Source organism: Phalacrocorax carbo, chromosome 1, assembly GCF_963921805.1.
Source record: "Phalacrocorax carbo chromosome 1, bPhaCar2.1, whole genome shotgun sequence".
In the NCBI taxonomy this organism is placed as follows: Eukaryota; Metazoa; Chordata; class Aves; order Suliformes; family Phalacrocoracidae; genus Phalacrocorax; species Phalacrocorax carbo.
Window position 1 is genome coordinate 116195319 of NC_087513.1, and position 22415 is coordinate 116217733.

The 22415-nt window shown below is 37.7% G+C and overlaps 1 protein-coding gene across 6 annotated transcripts in view; it reads left to right on the top strand.

Annotated features, from left to right (window-relative positions):
- Positions 1-22415, top strand: part of ITSN1 (intersectin 1) — a 153508-nt gene that overhangs the window by 99021 nt on the left and 32072 nt on the right. For all 6 annotated transcript variants that reach the window (XM_064471109.1, XM_064471099.1, XM_064471092.1 and 3 more), the window contains 7 exons: positions 1008-1167; positions 2019-2224; positions 2896-2978; positions 5128-5294; positions 12082-12127; positions 16812-16933; positions 19847-19964. In XM_064471109.1, coding sequence (XP_064327179.1) covers positions 1008-1167; positions 2019-2224; positions 2896-2978; positions 5128-5294; positions 12082-12127; positions 16812-16933; positions 19847-19964 — 902 coding nt within the window. The remainder of the gene's footprint in view (positions 1-1007; positions 1168-2018; positions 2225-2895; positions 2979-5127; positions 5295-12081; positions 12128-16811; positions 16934-19846; positions 19965-22415) is intronic.

Sequence of the window (22415 nt, forward strand, 5' to 3'; positions counted from 1 at the left end):
AGTTATTTAAACTTTTTATCTTAACTAAAAGCAGTCATTTTTCTGAGGGGTGAGAGTAAGACTAAATCTTGAGCTTCCTGGAGATGTCTGGCACATATGGGATTTTATTGTTTTGAATAAACTGTACTTTTAGGGTAGAAACAGATTTGTCAAGTGGATAATGCATGCTTTCATGCTTTTCATAATAATAACTATTCCGTTTCAATATAAATAAGTCCCAGAGCAGTTATACTAATAATACTGCCTTTGACATAATATAGGGGTATGGGATGGTGGTGGCCTTTGGACACCATTACAATCTAGGTGGCCACAATTGGTTATTCCAACTAATAGCACAAGCAACAGGCAAAGGAAACTTAGGTTAAAGACAGGTGCTTTGTTTACACTTCTAGATTTCAGGGGATTTTGTTCATTTAAGTGGGTATTTGGAGGCAGAGATATGGATTATGAGATTTAGTACGCATTTTAAAGGACAAGAGATAACAAAAAGGATAAGAGGTTGCATAAAACTCTAAAGAATTGAAAGAAGTCAGTAGGAAATAATTTTAAGCAAAAGAAAAAAGGTAAGGATTTGAATGAGAAGCAGCAAAATTATGTATAAGGGGAAAGGTGATGTGCAGGTGTGAAGATCTCAAGCCAGTTTTGGAGAGAATGATGATTTTTTTTTTTAAGTTACCTCTTTCCATTGTGTATAATATAGACTGCAATACTTGAACTTCTTTTGTATGGGGGCACAGCTAAGAAATGAAACTAAATTACAGGAACAGCTGGCCTTAAGTAGCAAGGACAAGCAACTGTAGTTAGAGATTGCCTTTTTAAGGTAAACTTATTGTTAGCCTATGTTTGATTGCACTACTTCCATATGGGAGTTACGATGCTCATGGAAGAGTCATTGAAAGAAAGTAACCTGGAATGTAGAAAATTTTTTTCTGCACAAGCTTCCTGCATGACTGTTTTTATTCAATCGAAAGCAGTAGGAATTATGTCACTATCTTTTTTTTTTTCAGATGGCCAACAAACACTAGTGAGAAACCGGAGACTGATAACTGGGATGCCTGGGCAGCTCAGCCATCTTTGACTGTTCCCAGTGCAGGGCAGCTGCGGCAGCGATCAGCCTTCACTCCTGCCACTGTTACAGGATCATCTCCCTCTCCTGTCTTGGGTCAGGTGAGCACATATATTCATTCAAACTGTTCTGACTCAGCACAAACATCTGGAATGCAAAGTATGAGCGTTGATCATGCATTAAAACAGTCCCCTGAGATAAGTAAGCTATTTCAGTTTGGAGTGATGAACAGGTAGCGTACATCCATTTGCAAAACCAGTGGCAGAATTCAACATGAAGCAGTTTCTGTTCTGCTATTCTGTGCTGGCTTCTACAGACCTTGGTGGTCCAGTCTTAATGTTTTGGCAGGATGCCAGTTTTGGGGCACTTCCTTGGGGATTTCCTGAATCACATGATGATAACCTTCACTCCAAAGTGAATTAAACAGTAAAGTAGCAATGGCAAAGCTTCACATCAGGTGAACTCTGTCGATCCATTAAGGCATTTCCTTTCCCTCAGCAGAACAACATACTGTTCTTGTAAGCTAATGTGTTCTGAAAAATGCTAAATATCTTAGTAACTTGGAGCAAAAATTAACATTGGAATGTACATGGAATACCTTGCAGCAAAGCATCATTTTCCATAAAGTTTACTTTAAGTCCTGCCAAAAAAGCTTCATGAAGGTTTATTGTATGTATATCTTAATTGTAAAACTTCATTTAACCTGTTAAGCAAAACCTCTGATAATCTTGCATTGTACTGATTCTGTGTTAACAGATAGAAACGTAGGAGGACTGTAAACATTTCTGGTGTTACTTTGTAGGTTTAATTTACTTTGCTTTATACAGTTGAGGGAGAGTCTTTGTATTTTGATGCTATATAAGTAGCATAGAAATACAATTCCGTTAAGCAGACTGCTCTTTGGAGGTGGTGCATGATTGACTTCTCCCACTTTCTGTTAATATTGCATTAGGGCGAAAAAGTGGAGGGGCTTCAAGCACAAGCTTTGTATCCCTGGAGAGCAAAAAAAGACAACCACCTCAATTTCAACAAAAATGATATCATCACAGTTTTGGAGCAGCAAGATATGTGGTGGTTTGGAGAGGTTCAAGGACAAAAGGGGTGGTTTCCTAAATCATATGTGAAGCTTATTTCAGGCCCCATTAGGAAGTCAACGAGGTATTTTATTTACTTTTACTATGTCTTACTTCTATACTGTAATAGTTAAATATGAAGAGTTGCATGCTCGAATTTTAACATTTAGAATCTACTCTGTAAAAATGCTTTTTTTAATATGACTGTCTTCTGGGGTGGGTTTGACTTCCAACCCTGAAAATTTGTGTGAGGAATAATAAAACTAATCTCAGTTCTCCTTGGGTCATGCATCTCCAAGAAAAGACCTAAAGCGTAATGAATGGTCTTAATTTTATGTGACTTGCAACTAAAAATCAGTGTATTGGATTTTATGAATTACAGCTATGTAAGTCATAGCTTATCTTTCCCCGAAATAAAAAGGTATACCTCAGAACTTAATCACTTGTCATTACTCAAAATCTAATTCTGTGTAATGTGAAGGCAACGTTAACATCAGTAATACAAATGAGACTTCTTTTAGATTTTTCTTTTTTCTGAAGGAGGAGTTGCAGAAACCTGTGGATTTAAAGCAGTTACTTAAATGTAACCATGACTTGACATTGTACTTAAAAGCTTTAATTTCCACATTTACTGTCTCTTCTTTTAAAATGTAGGGAATTGCTTATGGATGCATATGTATTTTTTAGTTTTTAGATACAATAATATTTTTTCTGAAGAGATTTAATTTCTTGAATAACCATTATTTTCTTCTAAAGCATGGATTCTGGTTCCTCAGAAAGTCCTGCTAGTCTGAAAAGAGTAGCATCACCAGCAACAAAAGCAACTATGTCAGGTGAAGGTAAGCATTTCAAACCAAATGGCATTATTAGTGTTTTACTATGTAATGAAATAGAATAAGTCTGCTTATTACCAGAAACAAGCTTAGAATTAGATCTTAGTGCTTTAAGATCAGGCCTGTTAAAACTGAAGTGCAAATCAATTTGCCTCTAGAATGATTTAAAGTTATTACAGTAAGAATTTGTATGTTGTGTATATAGAAGAAATAATTTCATGTGCCATTAAAATATCATCTGTAATTCGTACTGTTTCTTGTATAAATATTTTGGTAACAATTCCTGATCTGGAATGGGTTTTTGCAGAGGGCCAAATAAGCACATCTGTACATGTACTTTGTGATATCAGGATTTATTAATAAATGTCTCAATCTCAACCAAAGCTCATTTCCAGTGTTTCATTAAAGCTCTTAATGAAGGAGATTGCAGTCAGTTATAGAATGTTGTGATCCTTATGGTCAAGGCTACCCTTCGTATTTAGAGATGGATCCTCAGTCACAGATGGATAGTTGTCAGCCCTCTAAAGGGTTTTAAAAGACCTGCATTCCTGGCTGTTACCACCCTTCAGCTAGAGGTTGTCTCCATAGGAGCTGTGTTAACAGACTGTATGGGCACTCTTAATCCACTTCAGTGCAGAGTCAGCTAGGTTAATGTAAATCACAGAATAAATCGGTGAATCTAAATATAGGTAACAAGTGAACATTTGTATATAATCTCTACAGCACACCTTAAGTTTTTGAACGACAAGTCTACATACAATTTTAAGTGAAAGAGTCACTCTGTTTACTGACAAATTTAATTTGCTACTGGCATGAGCACTACAGAAATTAAAAGGAGGGAATAGTAAAGATGCATGTAACAAGGAAAGTGAGATAATCAGTTATTTCAAAATACAACTAATCTTGCTCACTATGTATTTGAAGAAAAGCCATTGTAGAAATGCTAAGTCTTTTTTGTGAAGTATGGGATATCTCAGGTTATATGTTTGTATAAAAAGGAACACAACTTTTTAATAAAACATTTCAGAAAAAAAGTTGTATTTTTAAGAAATAATAAAGCATGGATCTAGCATCTTCTGTTACATTTAAAGGATTTAGGCAAAATTCCACATGTACAGCATACGTTATGATATTTAATGTGTGTTTGTGTATACATGCATACAAACAGATGTGTATGTTCTTCAGCTGCAGTTGTTAGACAAACCATGCCTTAGCTTTTATTAAGCATAGTAATTGTGGTTTGAATTCTTGCTAAACTTCCACGAGCTAAGCTGTTTGGTCAGATTTAGTGTTCAAGCAAATAGAACAGTTGCCAGCTGCAGTGAAATACTTGAACGTTTTTGTTACATATTGCAAACTGCTCTTAGGTCCAGAGCTGGTCCTAGAAGCAGAGGGTATAATCTTTAGAAATCTGTTTTGTGCCCAAATGAAGTGTAATAATGCTCAGTTAAATAAGAATATATCAAGTTTTATAGAAAACAGTACTGAATTGTCTGAAAATGTTCTTTGTAATAATTTATGTAAAACTTTTTCATGTAGTTCTTTGATTGAATTATGCATTGCATTTCTCAACATCAGTTTTAGTGTTTTTGCACTTGAATACTAAGTAGTTGTCTGAGTTTTAACAAAACCGAACACATTCAGGCTTTGTTTTAACATTTCCCAGCCATCTGTTGCCTTAAGATGCACTGAGATGTGTGCCCTTCATGCAAAAAGCTTCAGATAATGAAAGAATTCATTGTATACAAGAGCCAAACAGCATATGTAAAATGAAGACTGTATCTACAGATACTTGGATACTGAGACTTTCCATCCCCAAGACTGCAAATTCTAGTCATAAGCACAAAACAGAAACCATTGAGAAAAATGTTTTCAGAGTGGTTTCTGACACAAATTAATAATTTATGTACCTTTTAATTTTGCCGACAAGTTATCTTACAAAAAAAAAAATCTCCCAGAAGCAACCTTTTGATAGATTGTATTTAGTTCTGATACCATTTTGTGCATTAAATATTGAGGTTTCTACGAATAGTAATTAATAAATTTTGTCTTTTATCCAGCCCTTGAATAGACTACATTATATTAGGTTTTGCAGATGATAATTGAGAAGTGTATCAAGTCTTTTCCCCGTTCTGTATTTATTTCCTTCTTACAGAGTATATTGCTATGTATACTTACGAGAGTTCTGAACAAGGAGACCTAACTTTTCAACAAGGTGATATGATTCTTGTGACAAAGAAAGATGGCGACTGGTGGACAGGAACACTGGGTGATAAATCAGGAGTTTTCCCGTCTAATTATGTGAGACTCAAAGATTCTGAGGTAGAGATGTATTGAAATGTTATAAAATGGAGCTGGGGGAGGTATGCTTTCTTTGATGATGTAGTGGTAGCTGCAAGTCAGTGGATCATAAGGGAAGAAAAAATATTTTGCAGTTTTACTGAATGGGAGATTGGAAAGGGAAAACAATAGTTGCATTTTACAACATAATGTCGTAAATAACTTTGTGGATCATATATTAAAATGAATCTTGCATATGTTGATTATTAACTTGGCAGTTTTGTAGAGACAAATCAGAATAGCTATGACTACTTTGTTCCCCAGGTAAGTTTTAAAAAAAGATAGCCATATTTCAGTCTATTACCTTTTTTTTCCCTATTGTCGAATTTTTGTAATCAAGGGGAACAAGTTTCTCAACAAAACTTAGCTAACTACTATATTTATTTGAAAGATCTTGACTGAATAATAGAGATTCTGTTTCATCTGGGTTTTTTTCCTGGAATAATTTGATAGAACATGTCTGTATTAAACTTTTTTCTTTCTTTTTAGGCATTCTAAAGAAAGATGTTTTCTCATTTATATTCCTCATCTGTTTGAAAGGATAATTAATTTACTAGTAGGAATTATCTTAGAGTCATAGCTGAATACAATACTAATCTCTTGATGAGAAGGAGTTCTTCTTTGTGTCTCTAAGAATAATAGGGGGGTTAAAAGTAAATAAGAAAAAATTACTGGATTTTTATAAATCTAGGTGGTAAGGGTTTTTCCACAAGTCTTGAATTATGTGTGTATGGGACACAACTCAATAGAAGAGTCTGTCTGCAATATAAAGCTTGATCAAAGTCACTCCTTAAAATTCTTTCTGTTGATGGAAAAGCCAAAGAATAAAACCCTGCAGTGAAAGCCTTTATATAATAAATTTCTAGACAGTAGAGAAATTTCAATAATATCCTCTGAGACAGGATTTAAAAAATTTTGTAGTTAATGATATTTAGTATTGCAGTGCTTAGGAAAAATAGTACTGTACATTTGCTTTTGCAAATGTTTTAGAAACTTTTAACATCTATATTTTGCATCCTGTAACAATTTTCTTCAAGCCCTGGCACTACTAGTTTGAGAACTAATCAGTCTTATACTGGAGAAATCATGTCCCAGGTTTGATTAGTCGTTCCCTTGTGTTGTGAGGTAAACTTTTCTGTGCACATTAAGACTTTAGTTTCATAGAAAAGAATGATAAAATCATTTAGGTTGGAAAAGACCCGTAAGACCATTGATGGGAACTGTTAAACTAGCACTGCCAAGTCCACCACTAAACCATGTCCCTAAGCACCACATCTACAAGTCTTTTAAACATCTCCAGGGATGGTGACTCAACTGCTTTCCTGGGCAGCCTGTTCCAGTGCTTGACAACCCTTTCTGTGAAAGAATTTTTCCTCAGATCAATCTAAACCTCCCCTGGCACAACTTGAGGCCATTTCCTCTTGTCCTATCACTAGTGACTTGGGAGAAGAGACCAACACCCACCTCACTACAACCTCCTTTCAGGTAGTTGTAGAGTGTGATAAGGTCTCCCCTCAGCCTCCTCTTCTCCAGGCTAAACAACCCCAGCTCCCTCAGCCGCTCCTCACAAGACTTGTGCTCCAGACCCTTCATCAGCTTCATTGTCCTTCTTTGGATACACTCCAGCACCTCAATGTCCTTCTTACAGTGAGGGGCCCAAAACTGAACAGCATATTCGAGGTGTGGCCTCACCACTGCCGAGTACAGGGGCATGATCACTTCCCTACTGCTGCTGGCCGTACTATTCCTGATACAAAATGATCATATGTAACCCATTCTAAGTGAGCACCAGTACAGTCCTACCTGCCACACTTCTGCTGCCTCTGTCTTTCATCTGACCTGTCAATAAGCCAATTCAGGGCTCTAAGCAGAGCAGAAAAGTAGTCTAGCAGAAATAATACACACTTCTAAGATGGTACTCTGAATCAGCTCAGCAAGGGTTAGAAAAATGTCAATACCAGAATTACTACAGGAGGAGAGTAGCGAAGGAGGCATCAGCTTAGATTATCTTGAGCTGGTTTTGAACTGCATTTTTAGCTGGCTTTTGTGTGAAATACTTCATTTTAGAAGGAAAACATCATACCTATGTTTAGTATATGGTTTTGGATATGCCTGTGTTTATTCCTACCTTTGAGTTGCATCAAATCTAGTGACTATGGATTAGCAGATAAAGTTAGATCAGGTCCCAGACTAGAAGAGGACCGAACTTCTGAACTAATGGTTCAGTTAGTGGAAGCATCGTAGCTTGTAGCACTATGGAGCCCATCACAGCAGGCTAGCTTGTCTTTCTGAGAATTAGAGTAAATTTTGTACAGTAGTAAGTTGTGGTGTTAGGGTATAGGTTTACCCAGACAACAGAGCTCAGTGAGAGTCCAGACAAGAAATTCTGAACATTCTGCCCCCAAGTTTAGCAGTTTGATTCTCCTCTAAGTCATACAACATCCTTTCAGTTGTGGCAGCAGAGGTGTTTGTGGGTCTGTATCAGGAAGTTTATCTGGTTAAGAAAAGCACTCCTTTTTGCAGTTCAGGATGTAGATTATAGTTCAGCCGTGCCAGTAATTCTTCACGTACATCAGAAGGATGGTGGCTCGCCATGAAGGTGTAGGAACAAGCATACAGATAATTTCCTAACCTGTGGGGTATCTTGTGAGCATGAAACCATGCCCTAAAGTCTCTTTGTTACCTGTAAGTTCGTATTGTAGTTGATGGGTGGGAACTTGCACTGTCAGCCTCCTAAAACCCTGCGAGGCCTGTTTCCTACATAGATAGTGGTAGTTGCTAGTTAGTAACTTAATGTCAGCTACGTTCCTGTTAGTTAATGTTAAGTTTCCATTGAACTTTTGTTGAAGGAACTGTTTTTGTTTTCCCTTAAGATATTCTTAACAGAGTTTAGTCTCAAAACCTGGGAATTTATATTCAGATGTGCAGAGCTGCCTTTTGTGTGCCTTTAAGGACTAGATGCTCATCCTGTGTGGTGAGACACAGGCACGCATATGGGCAAATCTTTTTTGTAGAGAACTCACAAATAGACATTTAATACTGAAAACTATTTTTATTAGAGAGGTCAATTTGATGTTTCTCTAATCTCAACTTGTCTGGAGATGAAACAGCCAAGTGCAGTTCATCTGAAAGTGCTCCAGCTGCCCTTTTTGCTGGTGAAAATCACATCTTGATGAGAGAGGGAGGAAAAAGCACAGAGCTCACAGAGATCTTGGTATCTGGGATGCTTATTTTCATAAAGTGATTCATATGCCCCGCAGGACATATTTCTTGGTCCAAGTGGATAATTGCCATTACACATACAGTGTTTTGCTATTCAGCTTGTTCACAGAGCCAGTTTTTACAAAGGATTTCTCAATAGTGGCTGTCTGTTAACTTTCAGATGTGCCGCTGTGCTTGGACAGCTGGCTGATTGTGGAAAATGTTACTAAAAGAGTAAATTAATTTAATGTGTTCTGCACTATTGACTTAGGCCTGAAAAAAAAAGTAAGGCAGTGCTGATCTTTCAACAGCAAGTACAGAGTTTGTAGAAATGGTTGTAAGCCTCAAAATATCAATGGTTTATACATCAGAAGAAATTTTTTTGAATCTGTACCTAGTCCCAGACTACCCATTCACCTCCAGTTCCTAAATTAAACTATTTTTGTTCCTTAAAGTTTCAACTTATTAACAGAGTGAAAGTCTTTGTTTTTAAAAAACAAACAAAAAACCCCACAACACAAAAAAACCCCAAATGCTAGTTCATGGTCCATTCACAGAGTTTTCATTAGGTTGAGGTAGATGGATACAGATCTGTAAAAGGTTTTTATTGTACCCTGCCTTTCTCTGAGATGGGTGATAATTACTGCTGCATGAGACATGGAGCTCATAAAGTGGTCGTGCAAACATGAAAATTGAGATGCCTTTAGTTACAAAGCTTTGCATTAATGTCCTGAAAATAGTAACGGTCTGAATTGTTTTGATCTGGATTCTAAGGGTCTTACTGTACGACACAATTGGCCAGTCTACTGCTGTGTCTTATTAAAATAGCAAACCAAGTTCTAGTCTACTGTTTCAAGAGACTTTATCATTTGTCACAAAATATCCTCAAAGGCAGTTGGTGTCTCAGGTGCACAAAAGGGAAATAGAACGGGGTAAGTCCTCTCCACTGTGTTTCTGTCAACAGAAAGAATAGAAAATACTTCTCCATCTACTGAGTGGGCCCGAAGTTGGGTCCATCTTAATTCAGTTGTTTATCGAACTACTGCAGGACTTCTGTATGTATTTCTTCTACTTTTTTACCAAGGATTCAGAGGATCCTCAAAGATAATTCAGACTTAGCCTGGTCAAGGTGATTTTGAAGCTTATCTTTTAAAATAATCTCTATACATTTACCAGTTAACTGTAAAGATGCAGTGTCACAGCATGTTTTGTCTGTCCATATGCTCCTAATCTGGTGACATGGATGTTTGACTAAGCGGTATTTTGAAGAAGTGTGTTCTCTAAAGGTTCAAACACTTGTTCTTTCTTAAGGAAGAGGGGAGGGTGTTTCTCTGCCGGAAACACTTTCCAAAGCAGAATTAATTCCTAGTATTACCATATCAGTGCCATTTGTCACATTTAGTTCCAAACCTTTTCATCTTCCCTACTTGGGACTGTCAATAGACTCTCAGTCACTTCGTCTGGACCACCTGCTCCTTGTCCCCAGACCTAACCTTAGTCTTTGTATCTGATCTCTGCACGATGCTTTCCTATTCCACTTTTTTTGTTAATGTAGGTCACAGTGGTTGTAGAGAAAGGTGAAGAACTGAAGGGAAAGGACCATGGGGAAGAAAGGAAGATTTGCTGGCCTTGTGGAAAGTAACCATAATCAGTCTTTTACAATGACAGGAAAGTAGCACTGAGACAACAATACCCAAGTATCAGTTAACTTAAAGCACCCACTTTCCACAATCCCTCCCAAAATTTAACTTGCAAAAATGTCAGGGAGAAGCAGGGTATACTAGATGTACATAAGGCGCTTTGGTGCCAAAATGAAAAAAAAAAAAAACAACAACAAAACACAAAAAAATCCGAACAAACCAAAAACTTCCCATCCCCACTTTTACCTTCTAGCACCAGTTACAGCTTGTGAGGTAGGCAATGCCAACTCTGCTGCGTTTTCTGCTTTTCTGCTGTTATTAGATGGGGTTGGCTTGACTAATACAGCATCGTGAGGTGCTGTAGTTCAGTCTGAAAGATCAGGCTTCCTTGGTAACTTTTCTGAAGTTCAAAACATGGATGTCTTAGAGCAGCTATGTAATCTTCAAGACAGATTGAGAACTATCTAATAATCTATTTTATAGAGGCATTTAAAACCAGTCATTTAACTAGTTCTTTAGTTACTCCTTATATTAGTTTCTGCCAGAATCCCCAAGTTTTCAAAGCATCAATTTAATATGAAGAATATTGAGGGTGGAACTGTTCTTTTCCATAGAGAAATTAGGATTCTGTGAAAACCTTAAGGCCATTTGATGTAGACTTCCAAGTTTGTAAGAAGGATCCTAAAGGAGAAATTGAAGGGAGACAGAAGTGTTGAGCCTTGTTTGAAGGCAAGAGGATGTTTATGGTTATTCAACATTTCTGATCAAAGTACAGTTTAGATTTATTGCTGTTATCCATATCAGATCTTTTTATTGTAGCAGATACGAATGGCAATGTACTGGGAAGAAACTGAAGTAATTATTTAGGGGGCAGGGGGAAGCTGTTCTAGACAGGGTAGTGACTAAAAGGGTTGGAAGTTGACTGAGGAAGGGGGGCGTGGAAGGGGCAGAGTTGAGACCACATACTGTTTTTGAATACTCTAATTGCATATATATCAGTAGACCTGTGAGTGCATTAAAATAAATAAATAATCATAACTCTTCCCAAATAACCAGTGGCCTCAAGGAAAAGATTTTTTTTTTTCAGGATGAGAACTTGGAGTTTTTAAATTATGAAAGTTTTTCATATTAAATTTCATCTTTCAGTATCCCTGTTTTCCTATACATAACTGAACTAATTTCACTGCTTGCTGGATTTCTTGTGACCGTTCAAAGGCTTTTCTTGCAAATCTCTTGGCATGGATGATGATGTTCATCCCTCATTTCACCCCATCCAGGTTCAGAGGAAACAGCTAAAGATAGATAGCACCTTGCAGTTCAGTGCCTGGTGCTCTCAGTTGGGCACAAAAATGGTGGTGGGGCTTTTACTACTGCAACACACACCACCTACAAAGTTCAGATGACTTTTCTTAAAGATGCAGTAACTACACTGACTATGCTAATGTGCCATATGTGAAATTTTAGAACCATAATATAGAAAGTATTGAAATAATTATGTCCACTTAGCTTTTTAGGCATATTTGCAATCCAACTATTTGTAGAGCTGGAAACTACTGTTGTTGTTTCAACTCAACTTGACAGAATTCACATTCTATAGATACAGATTTACTCTTCAAATGCTATGTAATTTGGAATTACATTGGTATTTGCAGTCCATGAAAGGAAGAAAAGTTCAGGAAAGAAGTATACACATTTATATAGTTAGTTATCCACTTCCATTCGCTGCTTGTTATTCATTCCTGTGTATTAATTTTAATCTAAAATATTAGGGGTTTCTGTAAGAATAGAATCTTCCTGTGAAAGTTTTTACTTACATCCTTGTTTAGTGCATTAGAAAATAATAAATAATAAAAGCATAGAAAATAATTTTCATATACTGGAGAGATAAATATGAGTTCTAAACGTAACATCTTACTTTCTATTTCAAGGCTCCTGGAGCAGCTGGAAAAACGGGAAGCTTAGGGAAGAAACCTGGTAAGTCATATAATATATTGTGACAGCACCTCACGTATGTTCCTAAGTTCAATGGCAACAAAATCTTTTCCATGAAAATAAATTATGTTTGCTCTTGATCATATGGTAGTAGTCTGCACTGATGAAAACTGTTGTCTAAAATAAATTAATACATAATCTGTCAATCATTCCATCTAGCATGTATCGATCACTAACTAGCATGTAGCTAGAGAATAAAAATCCACTTGCTCAAAAATGAATGTAAACTTCATGATAGATTGCTGAACCGAACACTGGAAACCTTCAAAAAGCCCAAGTTTGCCAGTGCCTCTGAAGATGGAAGTATACATTCTTACACTGTGGTTTTACAGCATTTTCTCTAGAATACTACACAATATGGTATACATGACTTTGTGAGCTCTTGTGCCGGCTTCTCATTTTCAAGAGCACATATCTTGTATTCGTGCTATGTAAATTATTGCCTGTCAAGCCAGGTCATGCTGCAGAAGATCACGTTGCTTTTTGGCTAGAAAGAGGTCCCCTGGCTCTTGGGGTGGTGGGGGCTATCCTTCCAAACAGCCATTGCATTTCCAAAGATAATTAGAAAAGTGCATTCTCTGCCACTGGCAGGCATTTGTAAAGTTCCCAGAAGACACCTTTTTTTCCTCTTAGTGTATTTATTTGCTTTTGTACTAAAGAGATGACTTTGCATTGAGCTGAACCAAACTAGATATGCGGTGCTCCATTCTTCTACTCTGTCCCTTTCTTTGAGCCTTGTTCAGGTGCACGGTGAGGTGGTTCAAGGACGTGATCTACTAAATCTTGCCTTATTCCCATACACACAGACATGCATAGCCATATTTTGTTTTGTGGGGAGGAAGTTTTGCTTTTTCTCCCTGAACTGGTTCACTGTGTCAGTGTGTAAGAGGAGGCAGGGAGAGCAGATTGCAGCAGCCCCAATTTCATTTGGCTTTTTTTACCTTGACATACCAGCAATGGGCTGCTCTTGTCAAATCTTACTGATCTATTTATGGAAAGAAGGGCTTGGAAGTAAACTACTCCTGCCTCTTCTATGTTTCATTCGCATGATTAAAAATATTTCTGTTAATAGATACAAAGCTTGAGAGAGGTAGACAAGAGCAGAGATCTGGAAAACCTCTAGAAGTGATACCTGTCAGGAATAGTGAGAAGATGCTGATAGGTCTGGCTGCTTTTTTTCCCACACATGGGAGAATAGGCTGAAGTCTTGCCATCCACCAGAGCACCAGCTTTATAATACCTGGTCTCCTGGACTTGAACTTTCAGTGAAGTAGAGACTGGAGAGATGTTGACAGAAAGTGTGTTCAGAATCTTTTGGAGTTTAAGAACAGTTTGGGAGCAATCCTGCCTATTTCAGCAAGGAGATTCATGGATGTTTTTGCTATAAGTGAGCTGCAAGTGCTCAGCCAGTATAAGTTAAATGCTAATGAACAAGGTGAAATATTCCTGTTTATTCTAGAAGCAGCAGGACGAGTGGGTGGGAGTTGGTAACAGTGCGTGTTGAAGGGCAAGGGAAAAGAAACCACTCTCTCTGTAAATTTAAGCAGCAATATGAGGACAACTATACCTGTGAGAAGGCATTTATTTCGTTTTCTAAATGTACCTGTTTTAATAGAGGCCACATTTTTTGGCCTGGACTATAATTGAATTGGATCTCGTCTCAGTAATTCAATACTTAAATAAAAATTAAAAAGTCCTTCCTGGAAAGAAAGCTATTTCAGGTTTGGGTTTTTTTTTTTTAAGAAGTTTTTGCTGAGTTTTCTCTAACTTTCTGCTTCTCTGTGACATGCAAGAGCTGCATGTTAAAACCTGTAATTCATATCGTGACTTATTTAACACACAGTCCACAATAAAAGTTCTTTATCCTGCTGGTTGGTGAAAGAGGATATCTGATACCTGGACCGTTGTGAATCAACTTTTTGTATAAAAAAATTAGAAATTTCTTGTCCTGAGAGAGATGTGATGTATAAGATTTTTGCTCTCTTGGTATGATATACTGAATATCATAATGGCTATGGTAGTAAGAGAGATTTTTGCCTGATTTTAAAAAAACCAATAATTACAAACTCACACAGTTTATTTTGTTTGCTTGTGTTCATTTTGCCTCCTGAATGGCCTAGGGTGGAGGAATTAATGTGATACTGTGGAAAAACCTGCAAACGCAGGGAGCTTGCAGACCTTCTAGCAGTGTAGACATGTTTCCTGCCAAATAGCTTGCTTGCTTTGCTTTCATACAGGACAGACTAGACTGCTGCTGCTGGCTTTTCTGTGACTCTCCTATCATCACCTACTATGTTTTACTTATGAATTCTTTCTTCTATCCTTCTGCTTTCACGTTTTGTATGCTAAGTTCCAGATCCAGGTTTAAAGAATCTTTCTAACTCTCAGATACTGGCTTTTTCATCACCTCTTTGGTCCCACCCTTTCCTGACTGCGCACCTCTGTGTACCTGTGTCTCCCCTCTTTGGGTTATCTTGAGGGAGGTTCTGTCATCATCAGTTCTGTATATATCATCATTTGCAGTGATCTCAGATTGCTTGTCATCTCTCTGCTTCTTCATCCTCTTTATGTTGTTCATTCACATCTTGAATGCTTCTCTGACCATTTTAATTTTCCTAATCATCCTTTTCTTCTAAATGTTAAGTAAGTCATCTGATCATTTTCCTGGCAATCTTCAAATCATATTGTTTCTTCCCTGCAACAAAACCTCCCTCTGTTTCAAGGCAGTTGGCTTTGTGGTTTCCTCTGCCTACAACTGCCTTTTCAATGATTGCTCCCTTTCTCTGTCTTACCAGCAGACACCCCCTCCTTTGCCAACCTGTGGGTGATGGGTTGTTACTGAGTGCCTCTGCTGTTTCTCTTGGCCTCAGGAAGTTTGGTGCTTGTTGACAGAGGGGGCCAAGTAGGATGGTGCTCAGCACTGTTTTACTTCCTTAGTACAGCTGCCCATGAGAAAGCTGGAGACCACATTTGTGTACTCGCTCCTTCAGCCTCAGTCCCTTTTGCTGTTGTTGCTGTGTTGACCACTAATCCACCTCACGCTTAATGTCACGTTGCTTTCTCCTGCCTTATAAAGAGACAAACCAATGGCACGGGAGACCTTTTTCTGCTTAGTCTTCCAGTGCCAGTTTTTTAGGATAGACTAGATTGAAAATATCTACAAACAGTAATCATAAATGAAAATAGCTGATACAGATATTTTTAAATCAAGATTTTCAAATAAAAGCTAAAATCTCAAGGAGTGTATTGATCTGTGATCAGATAATTGCTGAGGTTTTGAATTAAGGTGCCTGTCTCTGCACTGAAGCAGTTGAGACACGTTTCTGTGATCTGGTACTACTAGCTCTGCTGTGGGCTTGTGGGCTTGTTCTAGGATAGTCTTAGACCACAACCATAACTAGCCAAGCTCAGGGCCCACATCAACCGATGGTCGCCAATTTTATTTGATGCATCGCCAAATAAGGTTTTTCATAAAAACAAAAACCCCAAATCCCTATTTCCCCCCCCCCCCCCCCCCAAACACCAAACACAACCCTAGATCATTCTGTTAGGAAGAATACTTAAGTGATGAATGACTGTGTACTGGGATCCTGAAATGGAGTTTCCAGCAGTAACTGTACTACTTTTGTGCTGCTTTGGATGTCTGAGACCCTTTCCAACGAAATGAAAGCTAAAAGAAATTCCCCAGATTCCCCTTAACTCATGACTAAAAAGGAACTAAGTAAATGTGGCAACCTAAAAGGTTTAGCTTACTAAAAGCTAAAAAGTTTCCAAATCTACCATCTTTTCGTTTACAAAAGGCTCCCGGTTATCATAGTATCAAACATGTTCTCTGTCACCCTAAAAATGGTTTGTTGACATGCTAAACCTGACTTAAAGCTATCAATCAGTAGGACACCAGAATACCTACAGTCTCTTATAAGCTCCTGTCAGTTCAGATTGGTTCAAAAAAATGGGTTAGCCTTACCAGACTTCGTGGTGACTAAGTTATCATCTGTCTTTCTACAACCACTGTGAAATGGAGTAAACTGCAATGTCTGCTTTGGCTAATGTAATGGAGAGATAATTGTGAGCTCATGGGTACTCTGCCATTCATGCTGGTAGGTGATCAAATAAGGCACCAGCTTTGTATTAATGTTCACAGAATAAAGGCTTCAAAATAAATTCTGTTTGTTACATTTTTGAAAGCATTCATTTTTTTGTCTAGTGTGGTGGTAAAATTTTTTCTGCAGACCTTCATCAGTTTACACCTCCATTACTGCAACTTTTTCATTATATTGTCATCAACATGTATCTCCTCTTTTTAGAGAGCTTAGTTCAAACTAATGCTACAAAAATGTATTTACTGGAAAACAGTATCATGACACTTGGTTTTAAGAGCCATATAGTTCTTAATGATGTTTGTTATTCTTCCCTATTTCAAATATTTTTTTATATCCTACCCATAGAGCTGCTGCACCTCTGTTTTATTCCTGAAGCGCTATGAACTTCCAATCTGTTTCGTAATTACCATATGTTTTGATGGAACTACATAAAGACGTAACAATTTTATGGAAAGAAATACAGAATGGATATACTGTGCTGGTGATAATAGCAGAGTTGATGTTGTATAGAATGTATTCAGGTTTTTCCAAATTAACTTTTTTTTCCCTCCCTGCTTCAACAGAAATAGCCCAAGTTATCGCCTCTTACACAGCAACGGGTCCAGAACAGCTTACTCTTGCTCCTGGTCAGTTGATTCTTATCAGAAAGAAGAATCCAGGTGGCTGGTGGGAAGGAGAGCTCCAAGTTAGTTACTGTTTTTTTGAAATAAAATTCCATGTTAAAAACCTGTCATTTTTTAATAGTTCAAAATGATGAGTGCGTCAATGATAAATAATTTTGAAAATGTTCAGCAATTAAGCATTTACAAATAAAATGCCTTTACAAAAAATTGCATACATTCCAATTCCTTGAACTTGAAATAACTTTGGAGAACAGCAGGAGGAAGCCACTGTGCCTCACTGTCAAGTCAAGGATACCCATTGCACAAATCAGACCCAGCCTTGTATGTTTTCCTGGAGGCCCTTCAGATATAAGGAAGGAGTGGATTTTAGGGCATATTGTTTTGGCTGCTTTTGAATCCTCCCAGTCTTGTGTCCAGTAGTCATCTTAATGTGAGCAAAAAAGCAGTTGTGATGTCAGGTGGTGGGGAAACCCAGCCATGCAACAGGAGTGTATGGGACTGTTGGGTTAAGTGACAGGGTCTACTTGTACATCCTGTTTCTATAGTGACCATGTGTATCACGTGCGTTTGGATCAGCCATTACCTGTGTGCACTGTGAAAGTGTGAAAAAATATTGGGGAGTGCAGTCCTGAATGTCTTCTGAAGAGGCTTTCTAAATTGCTTCAGCCAAACGTCTGGCTATCCCTTTTGCTGAAAGATTGAGAAGTATTTTACAGCAGTGGGTTTTGTAAGGTGTCCACTACTTTTTCAGGTTGCTTAAGGAATGTGACTGTGTAGAATACCAGTCTAATGGCCCATCTCAGCAACAGCTCAATTTAATGTAGAAGAATGAAAAGAATTGGTGTGTGTTGCAAGCGTCAGATAGGCGAGAGCTTTAGTGTTGTGTTAGAAGATAATAGGTAATAAAATATTTTAACCGGGTTTTTTTAAGAGTAGAACCTGACAATTTAGAAACTTCGTTTCTCAATGACTTTAAGTGACAAAGCTTTCCCACTGCCCATCCGGTCTTCAGTACCACTGACTGAGGCTTGCTTAGGTTTTGGGGTTTTTTTTGAACAGGGAGTATTACATGAAAGAACATAACTGATTTATTTTTGCAATGCAGATGCCCAAACTAACTCGAATATTTTTTCCACAGTACTACCTGCCCTTTCCTGGTGATATTTTTTCATCTTTTGTGGAGAAATCATCTCCCAGGATTGCTGTGGTTTTCATGCTCATTAACCTTTATGTTTTGGTTAACTTGTAGCTTTAAAGAGTCTCACATTAAATGTATTTTAAGATAGAAATTAAGTTTCACTGGGCAAGAGTTGTCACAATTACCAATTAGCAGCTAATGTGAGGGTTTTTTAAAAATTAATTTTTGATTGTGTACTCATATGTAGCTTTGGGTACTTTACTGTCTTACCTATGGTTTTACAAGGTGGTTTTTTGTTCTTCATTAGCAGTCCCCTGCCTATTCTTCACATTCTCTTGTTCCAACACTAATACTAGTTCTTGCTCCTTTGTTATAGAAGCACAAAGGCTAATGCAGCAGCATGGTGAAATAGATTGAGGAATTGATTTAAAAGTAAAAGCAGGAACCCCTGCCCCAGAGTAGTGGAATGATGACAAGATTTGGAGAAGGGCACTAATATTAGCTTTTCTTTATGCATTTAATTTCAAAGTGGCAGATTTCCTTGGAAGTACATGTACAGTTCAGTTTCAGCCTCAAGTAAATTTTGATGCCACTTGTCTTAGGGGTCAGAGTGAACGTAAAATAAGGCAAATGTGTTAAACGTTACATTGCCAGGTTTAATGCAGTCTTCCAGAGTATCTTAAAATGAACAATCTTGATACAATTTAGATCAAGTACCTTCTTTTTCAGTAAAGAAAAAGAGAGGGAAGGAAGCAGTTAAAGAATAGTACCTGTGTTAGATAACTTTTTTCACTAAAATTAACACCTACTTTGTTTTTAAAGGCAAGATTCTACATGCCCCAAATTCTAACCTTATTCTAACAATACAAAGAGAGAATAAATAGTTAAAGTAATTCCTAACATAGATTTAATATATTTAAACAGTGACTCATTGCAGCTGCGTTAAAAACTGTAGAGCGCTGCTGTAGACCAGCTGTATGGTAACCTGCTGCTCTCTCAGCACACGTGCACAGACCACACACACTAATACATGTGTGCACCACATTTTCATACCAAAGTTCTCTGATTAGATAGGCGTGAGAACATCTGGTGTGCTTTCCAAAACCTTAACATCTGTTAATAGGATCATTTGGACGGTGTCTATCCATATGTATTTGTAGTTGCCAAAGCTTAATTTTTTGTTTGATTGGAATCTGGCTTTGGGATTTTGTATTTGAATCTGAACTTTACCCATTTTTTTTCTTGCCATAATGTTTTGCTGTTCTTCTAGCTCTTGGTTAATGTAACATATGTTTATGCTCTGTCTGTCTATTGGGCAGGAGCGACTATCAAAACGATTAGATACTGTTTCTTTGAAAGAAAAGAGGTAATTGGGATTATTAATCTCTACTTCAACTATCCCAATCTAGGTATATATTTAAATGCACTTCTTTGCATAATGAAAAAGCATTTAAATGCTGCCACTCATTAATGCACTAGCTAGCCTGATATTCTAGAGTTATGGTTTAAACAACGAGGAGAATTCTTTCAGAAGATTCAGGGTTGTAGTATTAATTATAAAGCACACAAAGTAGGAACACCATTAAGTGAAAAATCACTCAAATTAGTAGTAAATAATTGCTGTTTACATACTATAAACTCCCATTTATATATTATGAAAGATTACTTCACATACCAGAAGTATCATAATATTAAACCACTGCCACAAAAATTGCTGACTCTTTCCTTATAAAAAGCATTTTTCTTATTCTAAAATAGCATGACTGAAATAGTTAAAACATTGACTAAGGGTATATTGGTGTGCTTAATCCTCTTAAAAGAATTGTCTTTCTACTAGGCGCGAGGGAAAAAACGGCAGATAGGATGGTTCCCTGCTAATTATGTAAAACTTCTGAGTCCTGGTACCAGTAAAACTACACCAACCGAGCTACCTAAATCAACAGCATTACCTTCAGGTAAGCAGTGTGTTGCATTAACAGAGTTGCTTTTGTAATATGTGTCATTTACAAATAGGACTTCTCAAATTAACTACGGACGTTCAGTAGGATATTTAGTGTCTCTTACACTAGTCACTTTGGTTACACTCTCCATTTTAATTATTTTTGTTCTTTTAAATGAGAAAAACATACAATAGGTCTGTATTTGTGATGGTGGTCCCTCAGGTATGAACTGTTGAGTGCTAAAAAGCCATTTGTGACATTGCATCTTAAAAAGTAAAACATTCAAATTATCAGTACTATTTGTTTGCGCTACTTCTAGCAAAGGAGTTTATAAAGGTCCATGGGCTTAGCAGTTGAGGCACCTCTCATTCAGAACCTTTTATTTTTCCTAAGGTGAAGTGTGAGAAAACAGAATCACAGAATGGTAGGGGTTGCCAGGTACCTCCAGAGATCATCTCGCCCAACCCCCCTGCTTGAGCAGGGACACCCAGAGCAGGGGGCACAGGACTGCATCGAGGCAGGCTTTGAATGTCTCCAGGGAAGGAGACTCCACAACCTCCCTGGGCAGCCTGTGCCCCTGCTCTGGCACCCTCACAATAAAGTAAGTTTTTCCTGATATTCAGGTGGAACTTCCTGTGTTCCAATTTGTGCCTGTTGCCCCTTGTCCTCTCATTGGGCACCACTGAAAGAGTCTGGCCCCATCCTCCTGACACCCTCCCTTCAGATATTGATAAGCATTGCTAAGATCCCCCCTCAGTCTTCTCTTCTGCAGGCTAAAAAACCTAAGTGTCTCAGCCTTTCCTCATAAGAGAGATGCTCCAGCCCCCTGATCATCTTGGTAGCTCTCTGCTGGACTCTCTGCCGTAGTTTCCTGTCTTTCTTGAACTGGGGAGCCCAGAACCGGATGCAGTGTTACAGATGCGGCCTCAGTAGGGTGGAGTAGAGAGGGAGGATAGCCTCCCTCAACCTGCAGAACCTCTCAGATGAAGATGTAGATTTTTGTCCTGTATAGCTACTTATTTTTAGATTTATGAAAGGATACAAGAGCAGTAGACAATTATATTTTTAAAGCTATTTATTACAGCCTTACCACAGGGAATATGAAACAGTCCTGTCAGTCTACTGCAAGGTATAAAGCCAGGCAGAAGACTGAGAACAAAACGTACATTTCTTGTAACTGTTTCAGTGTTGAACCATTTTGAGCTTGTGAGTTGATGTGATACTAAGTAAAGAGGATTATTCTCTACCAAAAACGTGTAGAGTGGATATATTTTCTTCTATAAGCCACCCAAAAGCCTTGACATTGTTGTCTATCATCTGTTTGGATTTAGTTGGGGGTGGCAGGGGGCAACAGCTTGCTGCTTCCCCAGTCCATTTTTTGACTCTTTCATTAAAATTAAATAAATGTTTCTAAATGAAAAATGGTAGTGGACCTAATTTTATCCTTTAAATATGTATGAAGGTTTATCATGCAGTTTATGGAACTAGAATAAAATGCTGAGGTATTAGTTTCATGTGTCGTTGGTATAAATAAAAGTACCGTATCAGAGAATGCAAATGTTATAAATGGTGCAAATTGGCTCCCTTGGCGGTAGCCATAAAAATGCAGAAAATCAGACTTCTATAAAGACTAATGAGTTTGAGTCCTGCAGTTAAAATGGTAACTCAGCATTGAGACACATACTTTTACAAGGCAATAGGATGGGATTTTTTTTTATTATTTCAGGTTTGACAGCCTGAGACTTTTCACACATGCTAATAAAACTTTTAGAGAATAAACTTTTTGGCACTTCTTTCATTACCTACAGAACATCAGAATTTTGATGGCATCTGTTTTTGTCAAATTCAACTTTGTTATAGACCTTTCATTTTGGAGGACGAGAAGAAGAATCTTGTCTTTCCATTATGAGAGATGGCCTCACTAACTGTGTGGTTAATATAAGAGGTTAAGAGGTTGATGCTTGAGAAGCATCTTCATAGTGCAAGTATGTTAGTGGGGGAGGTTCACTATAGCAAAAGACATGGAAAGCCTGAAGAAAACCATTTACAAAGGTTGAAAAATGCCTAAGGAGGTGCATTATGAAAGGTCTGAGAGTGTGCCATTACTGTCTGAGTTTTGAAGGTAGGGGATCCATCAGAAACGACTACAATCAAAGCCTCTGTTTCTTTTGTCATTTTCTTTTAATGTATATGCTGTCCATCTGCCATACTTTGATGCAAACTGCATGGCTTCAAAAACTTTTTAGTTCTGTTGCATGGGCACTTTTGCATTATACTTTGAGGTTTTCTTAATTTCTGACTGCTTTGTATGTGCTCCCTTCTAAACTTGTCACGAACATGTCCTTCCTGGTGTTGAGAAATGTAAAGAACTGTTACTGCTACTTGGAGCTAGTCAGGCAACCATTGTGCTTGTTTAAAGAAAGACAACATTATAGATTGTACTGATCATGAGTGTTGCATAAGAAC